The sequence below is a fragment of the Setaria italica genome, chromosome I, assembly GCF_000263155.2.
Source record: "Setaria italica strain Yugu1 chromosome I, Setaria_italica_v2.0, whole genome shotgun sequence".
Classification (NCBI taxonomy): Eukaryota; Viridiplantae; Streptophyta; class Magnoliopsida; order Poales; family Poaceae; genus Setaria; species Setaria italica.
Window position 1 is genome coordinate 40,139,220 of NC_028450.1, and position 18,271 is coordinate 40,157,490.

The 18,271-nt window shown below is 47.1% G+C and overlaps 3 protein-coding genes across 4 annotated transcripts; 1 reads left to right on the forward strand and 2 right to left on the reverse strand.

Moving 5' to 3' along the window:
* Positions 1 to 1,411: 1,411 nt before the first annotated feature.
* On the reverse strand, positions 1,412 to 7,219 carry LOC101767241 (cyclic nucleotide-gated ion channel 17). The gene is made up of 6 exons (XM_004954122.4): positions 5,962 to 7,219; positions 4,294 to 4,506; positions 3,895 to 4,181; positions 3,474 to 3,585; positions 3,102 to 3,338; positions 1,412 to 2,556 (listed from the first exon to the last, which is right to left on the reverse strand). The coding sequence occupies exons 1-6, from the start codon at positions 6,538 to 6,540 to the stop codon at positions 1,885 to 1,887; spliced, it is 2,100 nt and encodes a 699-aa protein (XP_004954179.1). The 5' UTR covers positions 6,541 to 7,219; the 3' UTR covers positions 1,412 to 1,884.
* Positions 7,220 to 9,481: 2,262 nt separating this feature from the next.
* On the reverse strand, positions 9,482 to 12,992 carry LOC101767637 (serine/arginine-rich splicing factor RSZ21A). 2 transcript variants are annotated; one of them, XR_214555.3, is made up of 7 exons: positions 12,840 to 12,992; positions 12,082 to 12,183; positions 11,471 to 11,559; positions 10,982 to 11,231; positions 10,584 to 10,703; positions 10,365 to 10,492; positions 9,482 to 10,251 (listed from the first exon to the last, which is right to left on the reverse strand). XR_214555.3 is itself a non-coding variant. In XM_004954123.4 (6 exons), the coding sequence occupies exons 2-5, from the start codon at positions 12,168 to 12,170 to the stop codon at positions 10,622 to 10,624; spliced, it is 510 nt and encodes a 169-aa protein (XP_004954180.1). In that variant the 5' UTR covers positions 12,171 to 12,183; positions 12,840 to 12,992; the 3' UTR covers positions 9,520 to 10,492; positions 10,584 to 10,621. The 2 variants fall into 2 exon arrangements, 1 of the variants encoding a protein (XP_004954180.1); XM_004954123.4 differs by having other exon boundaries at positions 9,520 to 10,492.
* A 1,373-nt stretch (positions 12,993 to 14,365) lies between these two features.
* LOC101768176 (protein CYPRO4) lies at positions 14,366 to 17,584 on the forward strand. Its single transcript, XM_004954124.3, has 2 exons — positions 14,366 to 16,205; positions 17,009 to 17,584. The coding sequence occupies exons 1-2, from the start codon at positions 14,628 to 14,630 to the stop codon at positions 17,288 to 17,290; spliced, it is 1,860 nt and encodes a 619-aa protein (XP_004954181.1). The 5' UTR covers positions 14,366 to 14,627; the 3' UTR covers positions 17,291 to 17,584.
* Positions 17,585 to 18,271: the final 687 nt, after the last annotated feature.

Genomic DNA, 18,271 nt, shown 5'->3' on the forward strand with positions numbered 1-18,271 from the left:
ACACGATAGCTCTACGCGCATGTGGCCGGGTCAGTGCCTCAGTGCAGTGGGGCGGATATCTCGGAACAGGATGGAACTACTCTCCTCTGTCTTGGCTACATCACTGGCAGGATCTGCACGTACGTACTGGAGCACAACAGTTACATATATCTGGACATCTGGTCATAGAGGAGCATGCTAGCCATCGTTAGTTGCTTGCAGGTGAAAGCGCCCATACGAGCGAGAGAAGGCTTTGGATCATCTGGCGGATATGGCTTGCAAACCGTTTTTAAAGCCATTATCTCTGAGCTTTGCTGGTCCCTGGTCGACGGACACGCAATGTGTGGACGCCCGGGGATCGGAGCTAGGGTATCGAGGCGAGGCGGTCCAGGACGACGGAACGGACGGGGCAGGCCAACTTTTTGGGCTACGTGACAAGTACGTGTGGCGTATTGGGGAGACGGATACGGAAAGTGTGCCGGCCTGGCATGTGCGTACTGTATCGCCGTGCAAATCATCAGCATGCAACAACTATATGCCACACCGCACACTGATCAGACACATGCATGAGAGAGGAGACGTACATTGGTCATCACCACGGCATGGGTAGCATGATGCACGTCAACAACTAAAAATAATAAGGTGCTTGCTGTTGGCCGCTTCTCGCCAGCTCGATCAAGGCGCCGGCGGCCGGGCGAGTTGGTTTTTGTTTGTTTACTCTACACGCAGCATGCTGACACGGCTCCAGGCTCCGTGCGTGCAAAGGGACGTGGGCTTCATTATTGCATATGTAGCGTAGGAGAGGATTTCCTTCTTGTCTTTACTTTTCTTTTTTCTTTCTGAGAGGAGAGTGAGAGAGGAAGAAGAAGAAAGGTGAGTGATCGAGCAGCGACCTCGCGCAGTCCAGTCCTAGTAGTCGTTGTGACCTTGTAGGCTTGTACCGAAACAAAGCAATGGCGCGGCCTACTAGTAGCATCTGTAGAATCGCATCACAAGTATAGGAGCCGTCAGCCATGCAGCGTGGCCGCATGGGCTGGTCCAGTGCCCCGCCTCACTCTCCTAGTCTCCTTTTCAGAGGAGCAGCCGACGAGATGCGCGTGTCGTCAGCTCTGTCGCCGGGTCCCTGCGCGCGCAGCCGAGCAACGGCCGGCAAGGCCGTTCCGCCTGGCACATGTGGGTGTCGCACATGGGCACGGCAACGTGACGGCGCCCCCAGCGCCCAGCTTCATGCAGGCTGGCCCCGGTTCGGGTTCCCATCCAAAATCCTGCAATAGCTTCTCCTTCTCGAACGAGATTTTGTGCAGGGATCTTCTCCGCAACCAAGCCACCAACATGGAATGGAGCATAACACATAATAAGTAGCATGCAGCAATACTCATTTGGTATCATTTTTTTTTTGTAAAATTTACAACCTCTGAAGCAGGGATGGATGTGTGTGCAGTGTGCGTGATATTACATTATGGCCTTCTGACCACAGATACACAGGCATCTGACACAGCAATCTGTGTGGTGCAACATTTTTTTTTCCCGAAAGAAATACATCCAGCCTTACAATTTACAGACTCCACAGTTACAGGCAACGTACTCACAGGCTTCAATGTTAGATTCGTAAGCTATCAGTCTATGTAAATAATGTACTTTTCTTCGGTTTCAAGAATTCTATAGGCACAGGGCGTCTGAATTTACAACATGATAACACCAGAACAACATCTAGTTAACTTACAACCGTTCAACCTATCTCAGTCAGAAGCGTCATCGCATTTCGAGCTTTGAGTTACCTTCCTCGCATCAACACCCAATTCAATTCATTGTATCAAGTTGGCTTGTAGTGTCATGCGTAAATAGAGCAACTGGCAGCAGAGTCAGCAGCAGATGCAGAAATAACCACGAATGTAGCATAGGACCTTAGTCATCAGGTTCAGCTGAGAAATCCGGTTCGTCTGGCTTCCTTAGCTTTGGCAATTCCTTCGTTCTCTGAGGAGCTTTCCTAGTCCTAGCTATGAATTTGAGTGCGAGGCTATTCTTGGGTGGAGATTCATCTTCCTCATCCACTTCATCTAATCTGACGGAATTGAATGACTCCCTCATACTCAAGTCCTTTGCCATCTTCCTCCTCTTGTACCGCCGCCAAGCAGCTTGGATGAAGCACGAGGCCCAAGTTCGCCAGTGGTGCGAGTAGTACCGGAAAGTGTGCTGCAACTTCTTGCTGTGCAGCCGCCTGAACTGATTGGCAACAAACTTGAGATCCTCAGCCTGGAGGGCAAAGGCTTCTACTTCTATGAGTGCCTTCACGGTCCGAGTGGATGAAGGCAAGTTGGTGGTAGGCTTCGGGGCAAGAGCCCATCCAAGAAGTTCCTCGCCACAGAAATCACCAGGTTTTAGAGTGATTGAATTGAAGAAGCCCGAGCGGCCACCATTCGTTGTGGAGCTTTCCAGTTTCCCACGAATGATAAAGAGCATCTCAGTCACTGGGTCACCCTCACGGACGATATGCGTGCCCTTTGTGCAAAGTGATGATACAAGACGCTCACAGATGGCATCAAGAAGCTGATCATCCATCTGGGAGAAAAATGGAACCTGAAACATTGCAATACGATGAGGGGTTAGCACACAATAAAGCATAAGGCGATCTTTAGTACAAATTAGTAGCGATTTTCGTTTTTGGAAAGAGAAGTGCATATGGATTGCTAAAATTTATCATCTGGGCCCTGGACTCTCAGTTATATTGGGATGGTACAGTACTTTTTGGAGCTCATAAGTGCAGAATGCTAAATTCTCTACTTCGCAGAAAGATCGATATGCAATAGCCATCAAGGAGGAACACATTTCTTCTTAACAATGTAAACAGGGTCATAACATCCGGTTTAACAAGAATTTGATTTACCAAAGATTTTTTTCAGCTCTTATTAGAAGCCACTATCAGTCTATCACCAGCCTGTCTACGGTAAAATGAATGCTGTATATTTTATACAAGGAGCAAATTGCGTTCGTGACACTGGCAATGTGACGCATACTTCTAGAAGTTAGGTATCTACAGAAACATTGTGCAATTATCCATCATCAATAAGACAAACATAGTAGTTTCAAACATTTGCTTGGAATGTACATATAAAAGAATTTACCCGTCGAACAAGACCCAAGCAAAGGTGGCGCTTAATGTCACGCCGAAGATCTGCTGGTAGGGCCTGCAATATTGACTCTTCATTCACACCCCGAGTGGCAAGCCACTTGTACTGGATAAATCGTCTCACCCTTTCCCGCAGTTCATGAGGCAGTTGGCGGTGTCTCATCCACTCCTCAGTATCTCTTTGCTTTAATCTCCATTCCTCAACCCTCACAGTGATAGATTGCAGGTAGGTCTTCAAAATAATTGTCACATTAACTCAGAATGTTCCAAAGGAATGTTCAAATAAATACATCATTTAAAACAATAAATTGATGTTACATGAGCTTCTACAATATAAAGAGTACAATGAGGTGCGGATAAAAAGTACCTGCACATTTCCAATCAAATGCGCAAACAAGACAAGACCAAGTACTGCCAAGAATATACAATACAGAGTCTCACCAAGATAGGTACTCACAGTAAGAGTCTGGCCATAGCAGCTGTTTGGAAAATGAAAGAAATATATATCATGTCATTAAAACCATATATAATGTTATTAACTTAGAACTGCTAAGTAAAAACTATGACCACACTAAAGAACTCGGTTGAACTTTATAGCAATTAAACACCAAACCTACAATTACAATTAAAAGGGCAAGATCCTAATAGTTTGTTAAATAAATTATATTAAGTGTTCTTGCTGAGGTCCCCAACCCACCCATACAGTGGGATTAAACGATAACTGGTTTATCCATTAGGAACTCCAATTGATTAGATATGAAAATGTGTGCTTAGGAAATAGGAAATACCTTAAATTCTGCAAACCCCACCAGAGGGAATAGAAATACTTCATTACAAAACGTTCAGCAGGTGCTTGATTCGTCAATGCAGGCAGGAACATGCCAAAATCAAAACTGATGGAGGTATTGCTAGCATTACAGTTACTGAAGATGGTAGTGGTATTTGCCCAAGTACTATCTGGGGTGTCATCACAATCTAGGAACTTAATATCACAACCAGTTTCATCCCTGCAATTCTTCTTCCAGCAGGCTGTCTGGCGATCGACAGATAGCAAATACCACAGTGCACCGAGAACCTGAGAGAAGAGGAACACGGGATGAAAACTCTGAGTCACATCTATCTCGTGAAATTTTCTATACAAGATAGAAAATGATGAAAGATTCCAATTGTGTATATGTATATCATACATGACTAGCTATCAGATAGAGCACCAGGTTGTATGCAGCCCCTTCCCAAGCAGTCTTGGCAACAACTCCAGTAGTTTTGACAATTTCATAGGTTAAGGGGAATATGAGATACAACCTTGGGAGATACTGAGCAAGAACTATAAGCACCAGAATGTTATTGTTATGTTCAGAAGTGGAATACTTTATAGCTGGTATCACAAACCAGATAATGATCTGCAGAGAAAGTGAAGATAAGTAAGCAAAAGGTATAGTCCAAAGTGAGGTATATGTTAACCAAAAGTGAGTTCCTTTACTTTCCATATTTAACACACCTAATACCCTGTGTTTTTTTTCTTTCTTCTTAAATGATCATGATATTCACAGCTGTCCAGATAAAATTTGGCATAAGAAGTTAAGACACAGTGTTTTGAGGTGTGAGAGTATTCCTGTCTCTAAGGCATATATAGCTGAATGAGAAGGAACTACATCATTAAAGAAGTTCCATATTTAAGAGTCTATTATAGTAACTATTAAAATCGTAACCAACAAACTAACACGGAGTTAAGAATCAACCTATAAACAGGAATAAACAAAGACATGAAGAAGCAGCATGTGTGTTTGGCAATGATGCTACAACAACAGAATACCTATCGGAATCAATGTGCTTGTTTCGAAAAGAAAGAATAGATGTACTTATAAATTGAGGGATAAGGGTATCCACAGGTCCCCACCGACCAGGATACTAGTCGGCCCTAACAGGTGGGCCCACCCAACCACGCCGTGCGGGCCAAGGCATGAAGCTACATGGAGCACAAGCTCGGAGGCCGGGCGAACGGATTCTGCCCAGATATTGCGGGATACTTGCTGTAGTCCGACTCAGATTGCTTTTCATGTAACAACCAACTAGGATTAGATCTTATCCGATTGTAACACTAGGTCACCAGCCTATATAAGGTGGCCAGGGACGCCCCCCGAGGGTACCTCAACTCATCGCATCCCATACTAGCAATACAATCCACCAGAATACAGGACGTAGAGTATTTACTCTCCCGGAGGTCCAAACCTATCCAAACCTTGCGTCTCTGTGTTACCATTCGAGTTCTTGGTCTTACGATCTCCCCCGCCTACAAATCTATCACCTGGGTAACCCCCTGGTGGACTGCCGGTCACTAAATCCAACATTAATCTTATGAACAAATTCAAGGGGTGTCATATGAAGCTAAGCAATTATCTCTTAACATCTACAATATCTCTAAGTGACATTTAGAATATTAAGTAACATTTATTTCGGGGTAAAGAACTAAAGATTATCATGGTGAAACTTAAGTGTCATCTATTTAGCAAAAGCAAAATCTTTTACGTAATGCCTTCTTTTGAAACAACAAACAATCAGGGCCAGGTTGGAGATAAAATGGTTGAACAAGCAAGGTATTGTAATTAAAGCATGACCTGCGCAGCACTAACACATACTATCTACATATAGTATTTATTCACATCATATTTTGAATTGCAACATCGCAATGAACTTTGTCCAATCTGTACCATATTTGTATCAACATTACAGTCAACAGTTACCTAAAATAATATCAATCATAACAAATACTAAAGACATACAGCCTAACACCAAGGATCATTAGCACTAGTAACACTCGAGTTACCAAGAACCAAAAAAATAGAGTACCCAGTTACCTGTGGCAAAGGCAATGCAGCCACCACATCAACTGCAAAGTCAGATCTCAAATACTTCCATGCAATTTCCTTGGGATTCGTGACAAGATCTCCTCTTCCAAACACCCTCAGAGTCGCGCTCGGATTGATATACGCTGTTCTGAACTTGATTATGATGTGCAGGACATATAACAAATCAGCAACTGATCGGAGGAAAGTGACAATGACGGCTAAATGGATGTCTGTCCCAACACAAGAAACCGAGCTACCGTAGGTGATCTTGGGAACATAGAAGTAGAGAGGGTCTATAAATAGTGCGGCGAAGCAGGAGACGAGGAAGACGCGGTTCCATGTCAAGATGAAGTCGCTTGACGGATCGAAAATCTTCTTGTACCACTGCTCATCGCCCGCTACAAAAGCCCTGTGCTTCTTCGAGGTCCCCACACCGAGCTTGCTAGCAGCGAGCCCCGCCTGCTTCTGGTGGAGCGGTATTGCTGGCTTCATTGGCGCCGGCCCCGGGGGATCAGACGACCCCCGAAAAATTCTGGAGAATAATCTGGTGCTGCTGCTCCACCACGCAGCGAACAAATCGCAATCCATCCCGGAATGGAAGACTTGTATCTGATTACTCGTAGCAAACTGAAGACTAGAACTGACCCTCAGAACGATCCATCCAGCTGCTTCCTTACCAACAAAAGGAGAAATGCGCCCGACTACCTCCGAATGGATCTGCACTTCCTGTACAAGCCCGGACGTGGCTACAGTGGCGGCGGCAGTGGAGGAGGATGGAGAGGGGAACTACAGAGGGGTATTCGAGCCGGCGTGCTTCGGTGGAGGTAGTCAACTCTCAAGGAGCGCTCGGTGGCGCGGCCAGGCGAGGACGGGCTCGTTTGGTAGTGGCAGGCGCCAGCGGTGAGGGCGACGACCCGGCCGCCGGCGAGGCGCCGGAGACCGGCCAGGCGAATCTGGGATCAGGAGGAGGCAGGGGGCAGGGAGGACAGCGAGGCGAGTCGGCGGAGTTGGGAAGAGCCGGCGGCGAGGAGTTCGAGGAAGGAGGGAGGCGGGGCGGGCGTGGGAGCGGAAACTCCCGGGGGATGCGGATGCTTCGCCTGTGGCTTAATTACTTTATTAGACGCCGCTAATAGACGGGCTTCGGGTTAAAACCTGGGGGTTAGTGGGGTAGTTTTCACTGTGTTTAGTGCTAAGAGCGGCGGTAAATGGAGTTTTTTCTTTCTGGGGTTCGGCGACGATGGTGGTGAGAATTGAGAAGAGGTGGTGGGCAAGGCAAGTGGTCGCCGGGGGGAAGACTAGTGCTGATAAGTGATAACAAACCGGAGACATGTTGGGCATGGCATCTGAAACGGGTTTGACTATGGAGGGCTTCCTAATAAAATTTATTTACGTACATATGCTCGTCCTAATATTGGTAGAGATTTAAAGGTCTAGTTTTTAAAATGGAACGGGCTTCGAAAATCAATCGCGATTGGCTGAAGAAAGCAAACGAATCAAGCGACACGAGATCGAGGACGTTTTTTTCAGCCTCGGCTACTTCACGCAGTGACTGCATCTGTCGGACCTGCCCCAACTTGCGAGGAGGTTGAAACCGTTGCAAGGAGATGACGTGCCCCTTACTAGTATTGCCGTATTTGGACTGGCATGGTCACTGGACTGGAGGACTCGCGACCAACGAGGAGCCTGCTTGAGACCGCTGGTAAATCACATACGCAGATACTCATAAACGCACATACATTCAACCTAATAATGCACACAACCCTACCCAGTACACTACCAATTAGTACCAAATGCAGCAGCTAATGGCTGTCAGCGATTCTGCGACTGACCTTCCACCCAGTACACCAGTAGGATACGCATCGTAATGCAAAATTTAGGATATGCAGATCGTAAATATAGTACAAGCAGGAGCGGTAGATTCAGGTAAAATTGTCGCATAGTCAAGTCAATCAGCAGGAAATGTGCAGTGAGCTGGCAACTTCATCAGATACGAACACGACCCGAAATGCATTCAGTGAAAAGCAGGTCAACGAACAGTGGCCGCTACCATTTGTCCGACGCGCGAGCGACACCACCGGATGCGCCTGCCCTTTCTCCTGCCGTGGAGCCGGAAAGGGCATCGCTTTCCACTTCGCCTTCCGGACCAGCTCGCTTATTTGTTAAATGCGGCGAGCACCCAGCAGTACGTGCTGCTTGTCTCGGTCCCTGATGATTTGGCGCCATAAAAGCGCATGATTATCCGTTGAATTGAACCGAAACAAAAGCGGTCAGCCTCAGACAGTCACACCAGACCGCATAGCAAAAGTGGCGGCACCGAGCATCGCACAGGAAACCGGATATTTTTCATGCAACGCACTCAGAATTCAGAAACTCGCGTCATCGGGCAAGCGGATGCGGATCACGAGCAAACAAGCAAATTGCCGCGTCCACCTGCCGTACCCGGCGCGACGGCCAAGGAAACCGATCTGACTACACGACCACGCGTGGAGGCCTGGAGGGGAAAGCCGAAAGGTATGGTGGCGAGCGTGATGCAGGCTGCAGCTGGTGCCGGAGCGCCCACGCGTCATGCCATATTGCCATCCACGCCGCGCACGGCAGCTTGTCGAAACCCCAGAGGGGCGAACCGAGAGAGGCACCTCTCCCCCTCTCCTCCCTCGGGTCAGGACTCGGTAGCGAACAGGCCCTGTGCTCCATAGCGATTTTATTTGGGAGCTTGGTAGACGTTCAAAGCAGCAAGCCAGCAAGCAGGTGTGGCTGCGACGTGAGGCTCCAGTCCGATAGTAGCAAGGCTGCAAACGAACAAAAGAGACAATGACGGCAACTAATAATATATCGCACAACCCTACCGGTCTCTGTATATACCAGAGATACAGCTAAGGTGTAATGAGACGCTTCATCAGCTCAGTAATACCAACAAGTGCCCATGTGCGGCACGGCATGCCCTGCCAAACAGTCCGTGGAAGCTCACACAGTCTGAACTAGGTAGCCAACACATGTACACAGGCGTAGCATACCGTATACACAGCGCAGGAAAAACAAGCTTGGCACTGAGCAGGCTAGCTGAATCCAAAGACCGGGCGACGAAATATGACACAACGATACACGATTGCCCCAAATGCCAAAACCAACATAAGTCCCACCAGGAAGTCGCACCATAAAAAGAAGTGGGCGATGATTCTAGCATATAAAGTAATAAAACTGAATTGCCTGATGGGGCACCAGATTTGGTCATACTTCACAAAAGTTAAACGACCAAAACGGCAGAAACACAAGGGTAAATCGGATAAGGATACAGGTAAGGCTAACTAGTTAACTCATCAGTGCACTTCCTCTATGGCTACGCCACGTGATAAAGCAATGGAAAGATCAATTAGAACAACCATAAGCAACACAGACCTTACATCATTTTATACCAAATATAGCGCATAAGGAAAAGTAGGCTTAAGGCGTAACATGAGTGCACAAAAGTACAACTGATGTAACAACTGAATGTCAACAGGACGAAAAGGGCAGGGGCACATTGCAGAGATGAGGGTTAGCCCAGCACTGCCAAAAAGAAGTTGATCATTATAGGGAACATTGGAAAGGTCCTCATTCAAGATCATACCTCATATCTGAACGTTGGGAACTTGCATAAAATTACAATTACCTAGAGGAAATATATTATATACTACAATTGAAGCGAACTCTAGCAAAATGTCGGACAACACTGATGAGAAAAGAAAACAGCTGAAGGCATGAACAAAAACTTACCACGACAGCACAACATATAAGGCATTGTCCAAGAAGGCTACCCAATGGCAGTGGTGCAGTGAAGGAAGAAAGCAGTGAACAGAAATTGAAAAACCAAAAGCACAGTGAATAAGACCAACAAGTCGAAGGCTGTGCTGTCCTTGAATGCCCAACTAGGTGCAGCTGAAGGCCACACTTCATTCAACCCAATCCCCAGCATGCACAGTTGTAGATTTATTTTCACACGGCAGCGCAAGCAATATGATGTGGAGTTCTTGTTCTATGAAGAAAATCAATGGTCCTATTTCTTTCGCAAGCTGCATTTGTTAGTTCTCAGTACACCCAAACCTTATTAACTATTTCAAGAAAAGGGATATTACTAATTTGTGACGAAGTAGCATCTTCGGTGAAGAATCAGTCATGATGACTTGATGAGACATCGAAGGCAGGGAGTAATGGAAGATTGGCATTCGTTTGCAGACAAAGGCGTGCGAAGAATGGAGGAACAAAACCATGCAGACTACAACTGAGAGCCGTAGAGGGCCGAGTCGTTTAAGCAGAACACGCCTTTTTAACACACAGAAGAAAGGTAATGTCTTAGTTGCATAATACATCCAAATCTTAATATCTTTTAATGACATAATCAAGACAATCACAATAAGCTAGATAAAGTTGTAAACCTGAACTGAAGTCATGCAGTTGACGACAGTTCTGAATTTGTTCCTGGCAGCCAAACCAAGGAGCAAGTTCTCACACAGAACTATAATCAGGCACGGGCTTCAGGTCACCAGTACTGGCATCATTATCTCTGCAAAACAGCATGCGGCAATGTAAGATATAGTAAGCTCTATAAATCTGTCTAGCAACTTAGAATTGAAGATTTCACTGATTTGCATTACCCATTAACATAGGGAGATACATATCAGTCGTGGTTGTACTACGGCGACCTGCTATAGCTGCGTCCACGAGCTGGCGAAGGACTACGGCGCCTTGGAGAGCGATACCGAGGGCTATAGCTTCTGCAAGCAGAGTAGTTAACTAAGTCAGAGCTTTGTACGACGTAACTTTAAAAAAAAAAGAATTAGAGAAGCCTGGTAAATGACAATCAATTGGGCAAAGTAGAAGCAAATAGCAGACTCACCAAGCCCATGATGAATCGGCAATAGGAGGGCATTAAATCAAAGCAATAGCAGTTTCCAAAGAAAGAAATAAACAACTAAGGTTTAACAATAAAGTTGAGAGTTAATTTACCCAAACCAAAACATACAAAGCTAAACAAAAAGAAAAACCTGGTTACCTTCTACTATAGCTTGGACTTCTGCGGTATCTGGGGCTGCGGCTGCGGCTCCTGCTCCTGCTCCTGCTCCTGCTCCTGCTGCGACGTCTTCCACTGCCTAGGCCTCCAGAGCCAACACGCAGACGACATTCACGCGCAAAGTGCCCAGTCTCACCACACTCATAGCACTTCGACTCAGATCCACCATACCGATCACGGCCACCACGACCACTGGAATTACGAGATAGCTCAACTCTCCATCCATTCTTACCTATTTAGAAACCATGCGTCAAAGTATAGTTAATGCCAGCTATAAATAAGGCCTAAACAACGAGTAACAAAATGCAACTCCAGAATGACTAAATTATTGCTTCATTCACCCAAACAAGGTTAAAACTGGGAAGCGAGCTTTACATGTCTGATCAAACAATTTCAGGAAATTTTGCAAAAAGTTAAATAATGCCCAGGCAAAGCTTGAAGCAAGCTCAACCAAAACGCACTACTACATACCATCTAGATCACGAATCGCATCCTCCGCATCGCGCCTGTCATCAAAATCAATAAATGCAAAGCCCGGGGGTTTACGCGCAACCCAGACACTGCATTAGGAACAATAGTTAGCAAATTGCCATAGAAGAAACAACTTCAAACTACATCTTGTAAATCAACAAGTCACAAAGGATATGCAACAGGTACAACTGATCGGCTCACTAGAACCCACATGAACATAAGTATCAATGAATACCTCCAATCAGGAAACACTTTTTATAAAAGAAAACAACATTGGAAGGGACTGAACGATGAGCATAGCATTACAAAGTACCTCTAAATATGAAAAATTTCTATATGCGGATGATAACCAATAAATTTCGCCAGCCATTCGGAGCCTTTAGAAAGTGAAATATCACATTGTACGAAACAAGTCTAATGAACTGGAAGGGATTTGATCCTTTCAAGCTCAACGCAAACATTTAATCAACAACGAGGGAGCAGAAATCAAGTTGGTTATGCACCATTGCCCTCCCCAATATGTTAGTGAACTCATTAATCTCTAAAACATCATGAATCATTACTGCAACATAAACACTGTTATACAAGAAGAAAGTCTGAACAAAAGTTACCTTCGCAGAACTCCAAACACACGAAACTCGTCTTCAAGTTCCCCAGAAGTCACCCGGGCATCCAAGTTGCCAACATAGACGCGGGCCATTGTGAACAGATTCCTGAATTTAGTCAAAAGAAGAACATTTGAGGTAATTAAAATTTGTATTCTCAAATAATTAACCGAGAGAACTCATTCACAAACAATTTTCATGTCTAAAATAAAGGTAAGGGACATAAATCAATCAAGAACCTCCCCACGTCACACAGACACCATGTGCCACAATATCCAGAGAATTAATAGCGCCTTGATTCGTAATTCAATGATATGTATTTTTGTGTTCAACAAAGGCGTACTAGCTGATGATTTGCTGTTGCAGATAAAGATTTGAAACATCACAATTTTCCAGCAATAGTAGTCAGAATCATAATGGGAAGACGAAACAATCTCCAATCCTTGAGAGCAAAGCTAGCCTAAACCAAGGAGGTAATTCTATTCACACTGCGGAACAGTGGAGCTAACAAGCAGTCGCATGTTAACGACAGTACTCATGCTCAACCGCGAGATTGGCACGGTATGATCACTCAAAAGAAAAAACCTCTAGCGAATCGAATCACCACTGCCGACCAAACCAACTACAAAATCGCCCGCCCAGTGCTCGAATCGAGAGGAGACGGCGACAAAAACCAACAGATACGTTTCTAGGGTTCCGAAATCTAGGGTGACTAACTAATGCAGAGCTAGACGTGATACGAGATCGGAGAGATTTGGGGTTACCTTCGCCGAGATAAGACGGGAGCGGGCGCGTGGAATCGGCACGGCCAAGGGCAAGTTCCCGCCCGCGGCGGCTGCAGGTGCGGCGGCGGCGGAGGGAGGAGTGAAGCGAAGCTTCTGGTTCGGTGTGGAGGCGATACGAAAGAGAGACACGGACGGGCGGCCGGGTCGCCATATATCAGGCGTTCACGCGAGCCGTATATTCACGTGGGCCTTGTGGTTTCTCAGCCCAGCACGCAAGGCAAATGATTTTCTCCAGGCCCGGCCCAACGGTCACCAGTGCTTTCCTACTTCAAAGAATTCCCTATTTGGCCCTAAAACAAATGACGCTTCCTTATCTGGCCCTCAAAAACCAAAATTTACTTATTTTGCCCTCTTCTTATCTTTCATGCCTTATTTGGCCCTTCAGTCGACGTTCCTTCAGTTTTGCTATTCTCCCGTCATAATTTTCCAAAATGGACCATTATGCCCTTGTGTCACCACACTGCTTGACACATGGACCCAAGACTGGACCCCACGAAATAGGAGATCCCACTAAAGACTAAAGAGTCACTTCCCCATCTCTCCCACGAAACATCTCAAACCCTATCCACTACTACCACCAGGAACCGATCCAAATCAGCGGTGGCGGCGACGTCGAGGTGGGCAGGTGGCGGCAAGACGAGCAGGCGGCGATCTTGGTCGACGGTGGACGGGGAAGAGGTGTCGTGGCGGCGGCCAATCAGGCAAAGGGAGGAGTCATCACGGCCAGCCAAGCCACGGAGCGTCGGGCGCGCGCAGGCTAGGCCACAAGCCTCGGGCGCTCGCCGACTAGGCTGCGGCGTGTAGGGCGTCGGGATGGATTCAAAATCAAGTTATTTGCTGAAAATTAAATTGCTTGGCAATAGGGAAAAAAAACTAGAAAGGATGGCAGTTGTTTTTGTTTTGAGAAGAGTATTTACAGTGACAACTAATTTGAGGGACTTGGTTGATGAGATTTGAGAGCAGGACCCACCGGGATATTTGGAAGTACCGCATGTAGATATGCAATCTATTGTCTTATACAGAGGGCAAATAAGGCATGCATTTTAGGGGGGGGTCAAATAAGAGGAAAAAACTAGAAAGGATGTCAGTTGTTTTTGTTTGAGAAGGGTTTGGTTGATGAGATTTGAAAGCAGTACCCACCAGGATATTTGGAAGTACCACATGTTCAGTAGATATGCAATTTGTTGTTGTTTTGTGAGGGGGTCAAATAAGCCATGCTATAATTTTCGGGGGGGGTCAAATAAGGCATGCTGTAATTTAATTTTCGCCAGGGGCAAAGAGGTATTTTTTGCAGTCCATCAACAGTCAAGTGGACGGAAGGGGCAAATGAGGGATGAATGATAAAAAAGAGGGCCAAATAGGTCAAATTTGTTTTTTGAGGGCCAAATAAGGAAGCACCATTTTTTTAGGCCAGATAAGAAATTCTCTCTTCCTGGTTCCCTTCCTCCCTTTCCTTTCCTGGTGTAAAATAAAAAACAAAAAGAAGAAAAAAAAAAAGCAAATCCATTCACCCCCTTCGCGAAGCAAACCACCTCGCCGTGCCCGGCGCGTGGGGCGCGTCGCGTCCGGCGCACGCACCGACCATCCCCTGCCGTCCCCGCGTCCCCCACATCCACGCTCCACAGCCCCGCAGCGTACTTATACACGCTCCCCGCCGCTCCGACCTCACTTTCCCCGCCCCCGGTCACGAATTCACGATCTCCTCTCCCGCACCGCACGCACCTCGCAACCCCCGCGCGCGCCGAATTCCCCTCCACCGCAACCGCCATGGGCGGCTCCCACAGCCGCGAGGACATCGACCTCACCTCCTCCGACGAGGAGGAGGAGTACGGGGAGGAGGACTACGACGCCCCATCCCCCATCTCCGACCCCGCCGCGAGCGCGGGCCAGCGCGACGACGACCTCCTCCGCACCGCCACCCCCGCGTCGCTTGAGGCCATCGACGCCAAGCTCCGGTCGCTCGATCTCAAGTACCAGCGCCCCACGGCCGCCAAGCTCTACCTCCACGTCGGCGGGGCCACGCCCTCCGCGCGCTGGGTGCTCGACGAGCGCCGCGCGAGCTACGCCTTCGTCGACAAGGCGAGCGACGACACCTCCTCCCCCAGGTGGTTCCTGGAGGTCGGCCCGGGGCCGCGGGTCTCCGCGCCCGTGGACTCGGCGCTCCAGCTCAAGACGAACCCTGCTCAGCGCCGGGTGGACTTCGCCGCGGGCGGCTCCGTGTGGGCTCTGCGACTGCCCACCGACGCCGAATTCCGCCGGTTCCGGGTGGACTACGACCGGTGCCTCTTCGAGAACACGTACGGGGTCGAGGCCACGGATGAGGGCCGGAAGGAGGTGTTCGGCGCTGACTTCGCCGCGTGGGCGCGCCCCGACGAGGCCGACGACGCCGTTTGGGCCGACGCCGAGGAAAGCCTCACCCCTCCCGTCGCGGCACCAGCGAGGGACCTGCTTAAGGAGTTCGAGGAGGAGGCCGGCGACGGTGACAGCATCCAGAGCCTCGCGCTGGGGGCGCTTGACAACAGCTTCTTGGTAGGCGGCGCCGGGATACAGGTTGTCAAGAACTTCCGGCACGGCTTGCACGGGAAGGGCGCGTCGGTGAGGATCTCAGGTGGCCGCGGCGTCAGTGGGAGCGCGTACTCGATGCCGAAGAAGGCCCTCCTGATGCGCGGCGAGACTAACATGCTGCTGATGAGCCCAGGAGAGGCTCTGCATTCTAATGGCGTCCACCATGTTGATATTGAGACTGGGAAGGTTGTGGCCGAATGGCGGTTCAAGAAGGATGGAACTGACATCACAATGCGAGACATTGCCAATGACAGTAAGGCTGCGCAGCTGGACCCCTCCGGATCGACATTCTTGGGTCTGGACGATAACCGGTTGTGCAGGTGGGACATGCGCGATGCCAGAGGCAGGGTGCAGACAATTGGTAGCTCATCAGAGTCGCCGGTGCTGAACTGGTCACAGGGTCATCAGTTCTCGCGGGGCACCAATTTCCAGTGCTTTGCAAGTACTGGGGACGGTTCAATTGTTGTTGGTTCGGTGGATGGCAAGATCCGACTCTATTCAAAGAGCTCAATGCGAATGGCAAAGACGGCATTCCCAGGGCTTGGGTCCCCAATTACACATGTTGATGTTACTTACGATGGGAAATGGATTTTGGGCACAACTGATACATACTTGATTTTAATCTGCACAATCTTTAAGGACAAGGATGGGAAAGAAAAGACTGGGTTCAGTGGTCGAATGGGAAATAGGATTGCTGCGCCAAGGTTGCTGAAGCTCACCCCATTGGATTCAATTTTGGCAGGGACTGACAACAAGTTCCATGGTGGGCAGTTCTCATGGGTAAGTTCTATTTTGAGCACATAATAATAGTTGTTCCTATTGCTAATCTAGTTAAATTAAATAGAAAACTTATTCAGATGCGCATGCTAAGCAAATTATCTAGATTTCTCCGGTATTGGTCGTAGTAACAGTTTATTATTGCACTAACTAATATATGCAATTGTTTTGTATCCATAATGGCTGTTGTTTAGTAAACTTGCTGTAACTGTGGAATCCGACCACATTATTGTCACAAGACGTATATCCTTACCAAATTAAATACCAGTTTACAAGGGGAAAGAACTTGTTCACACAGTGTTGAGTGTTCTATGTATTTTAGCTCTAATTCATGTTTATTTCGAAGTGTAAAATCTAGTATTAACTGATTATTTTGTAATCCATGTCAATTTAGAGTTTTAGACTGCATGACTTCAGTAAGAAGTATCAGTTTGTAGGGGTCATATAATTGTGTTACTTATCTGCCATTTTCCAGTCAAATTATATTCATGTGCATAAACTTGAGTACAGCCTTCAACAACTGAGAAGGCGAAAAATAAGCTTGCTTAAAAGACCACCTTCAAATGTATCCTCGTTTGGTATTTCTCATAGCATTTAATGGTGATTTGCTGTTCCAATTACAGTGATTGCATAGGTAATGGGTTAATGGTCCGGTGCACACCACAACGAATTGCACTCATGCACACTCATCTACTAGCGGCTGCTATTTCCTTGTGATCATTTGCTTGTAAATTGGCTTGTGATTTCTCAATTTCTTCAGCATTCATTCTGATCATTGTTCCTATGTATCCCAATTACTTCCTCAGGTTACAGAGAATGGAAATCAGGAAAAGCATCTCGTTGCTACAGTCGGCAAATTCAGTGTGGTATGGAACTTTCAGCAAGTCAAGGACAGCAAGCATGAATGCTACCGTGATCAACAGGGCCTCAAAAGCTGCTACTGCTACAAGGTAGTCCTCAAGGATGAATCAATCGTTGACAGCCGCTTCATGCATGAGAAGTTCGCGACTAATGACTCTCCTGAGGCTCCTCTCGTGGTCGCTACACCAATGAAAGTCAGCTCCTTCAGTATGGCAAATAGACGCTAACTCTGGTGGTTTTGGTTTCTCTTTTCATTTGTGTAAGATAGTGTGGGAAGTTACAGGTTTTTGTGCAGTTTAGTGGTTGGTTCGTTCATTTTCTTACGGGTTCGTGACATGGTTGACTTTATGGTTTCTTGGTACAGAACTGTTCGAGCTTCCTTCAGGAAGATGTAAAAAAATAACTTGTACGTGTGGTTATTGTCATTTGTTGTGGCTCAGTCGAGTGGTATGCACTACCTGTTTGATGGACAACGTGTGTAAGAAGGTGTGCAAACAAAGAAATAAATTTTAGCCCCGTCACCTCGGATGTTTGGACACTAATTAGGAGTATTAAATTAGGAGTATTAAACATTAGTTAATTACAAAACTAATTGCACAACCCCTAGGCTAAATCGCGAGACGAATCTATTAAGCCTAATTAGTCTATGATTTGACAATGTGGTGCTACAGTAACCATTCGCTAATGATGGATTAATTAGGCTTAATAGATTCGTCTCGCGATTGAGCCTAGGGGTTCTGCTATTAGTTTTGTAATTAGCTCATATTTAGTCGTCCTAATTAGCATCCGAACATCCAATATGACAGGGCTAAAGTTTAGCCCCTGTCTCCCGAACACCCCTAATATTTTTCAAGTCTTGTTGATCTTTCTCTCTTCGGTCCATGCGACCTATGTGAAGGCCATTTGTCGACTGCCATCAGCTGCCTTGTGGACTTAAAATGGGCCATAAGTTGGCCCATTCGGAGTAGTGGGGCAAAATGGCCCACCATGTACAAAACACGAACCGCAGCACTCGCTAATCTCCATCTGCTCTGCTCTGCTCATATCCGATTCTCCTGTGTTGTGGCTGTTTGTGCAGATGACTGGCAGCTGCCAACCTTCACGAACTGCTGTTAATCCGGACCCTCTCCCGTGGCCTCACACACAACCACATTCTGCTGCCTCGGCGGCCCGGCACGACCCATGATGACGAAGGGCATGCCATCATC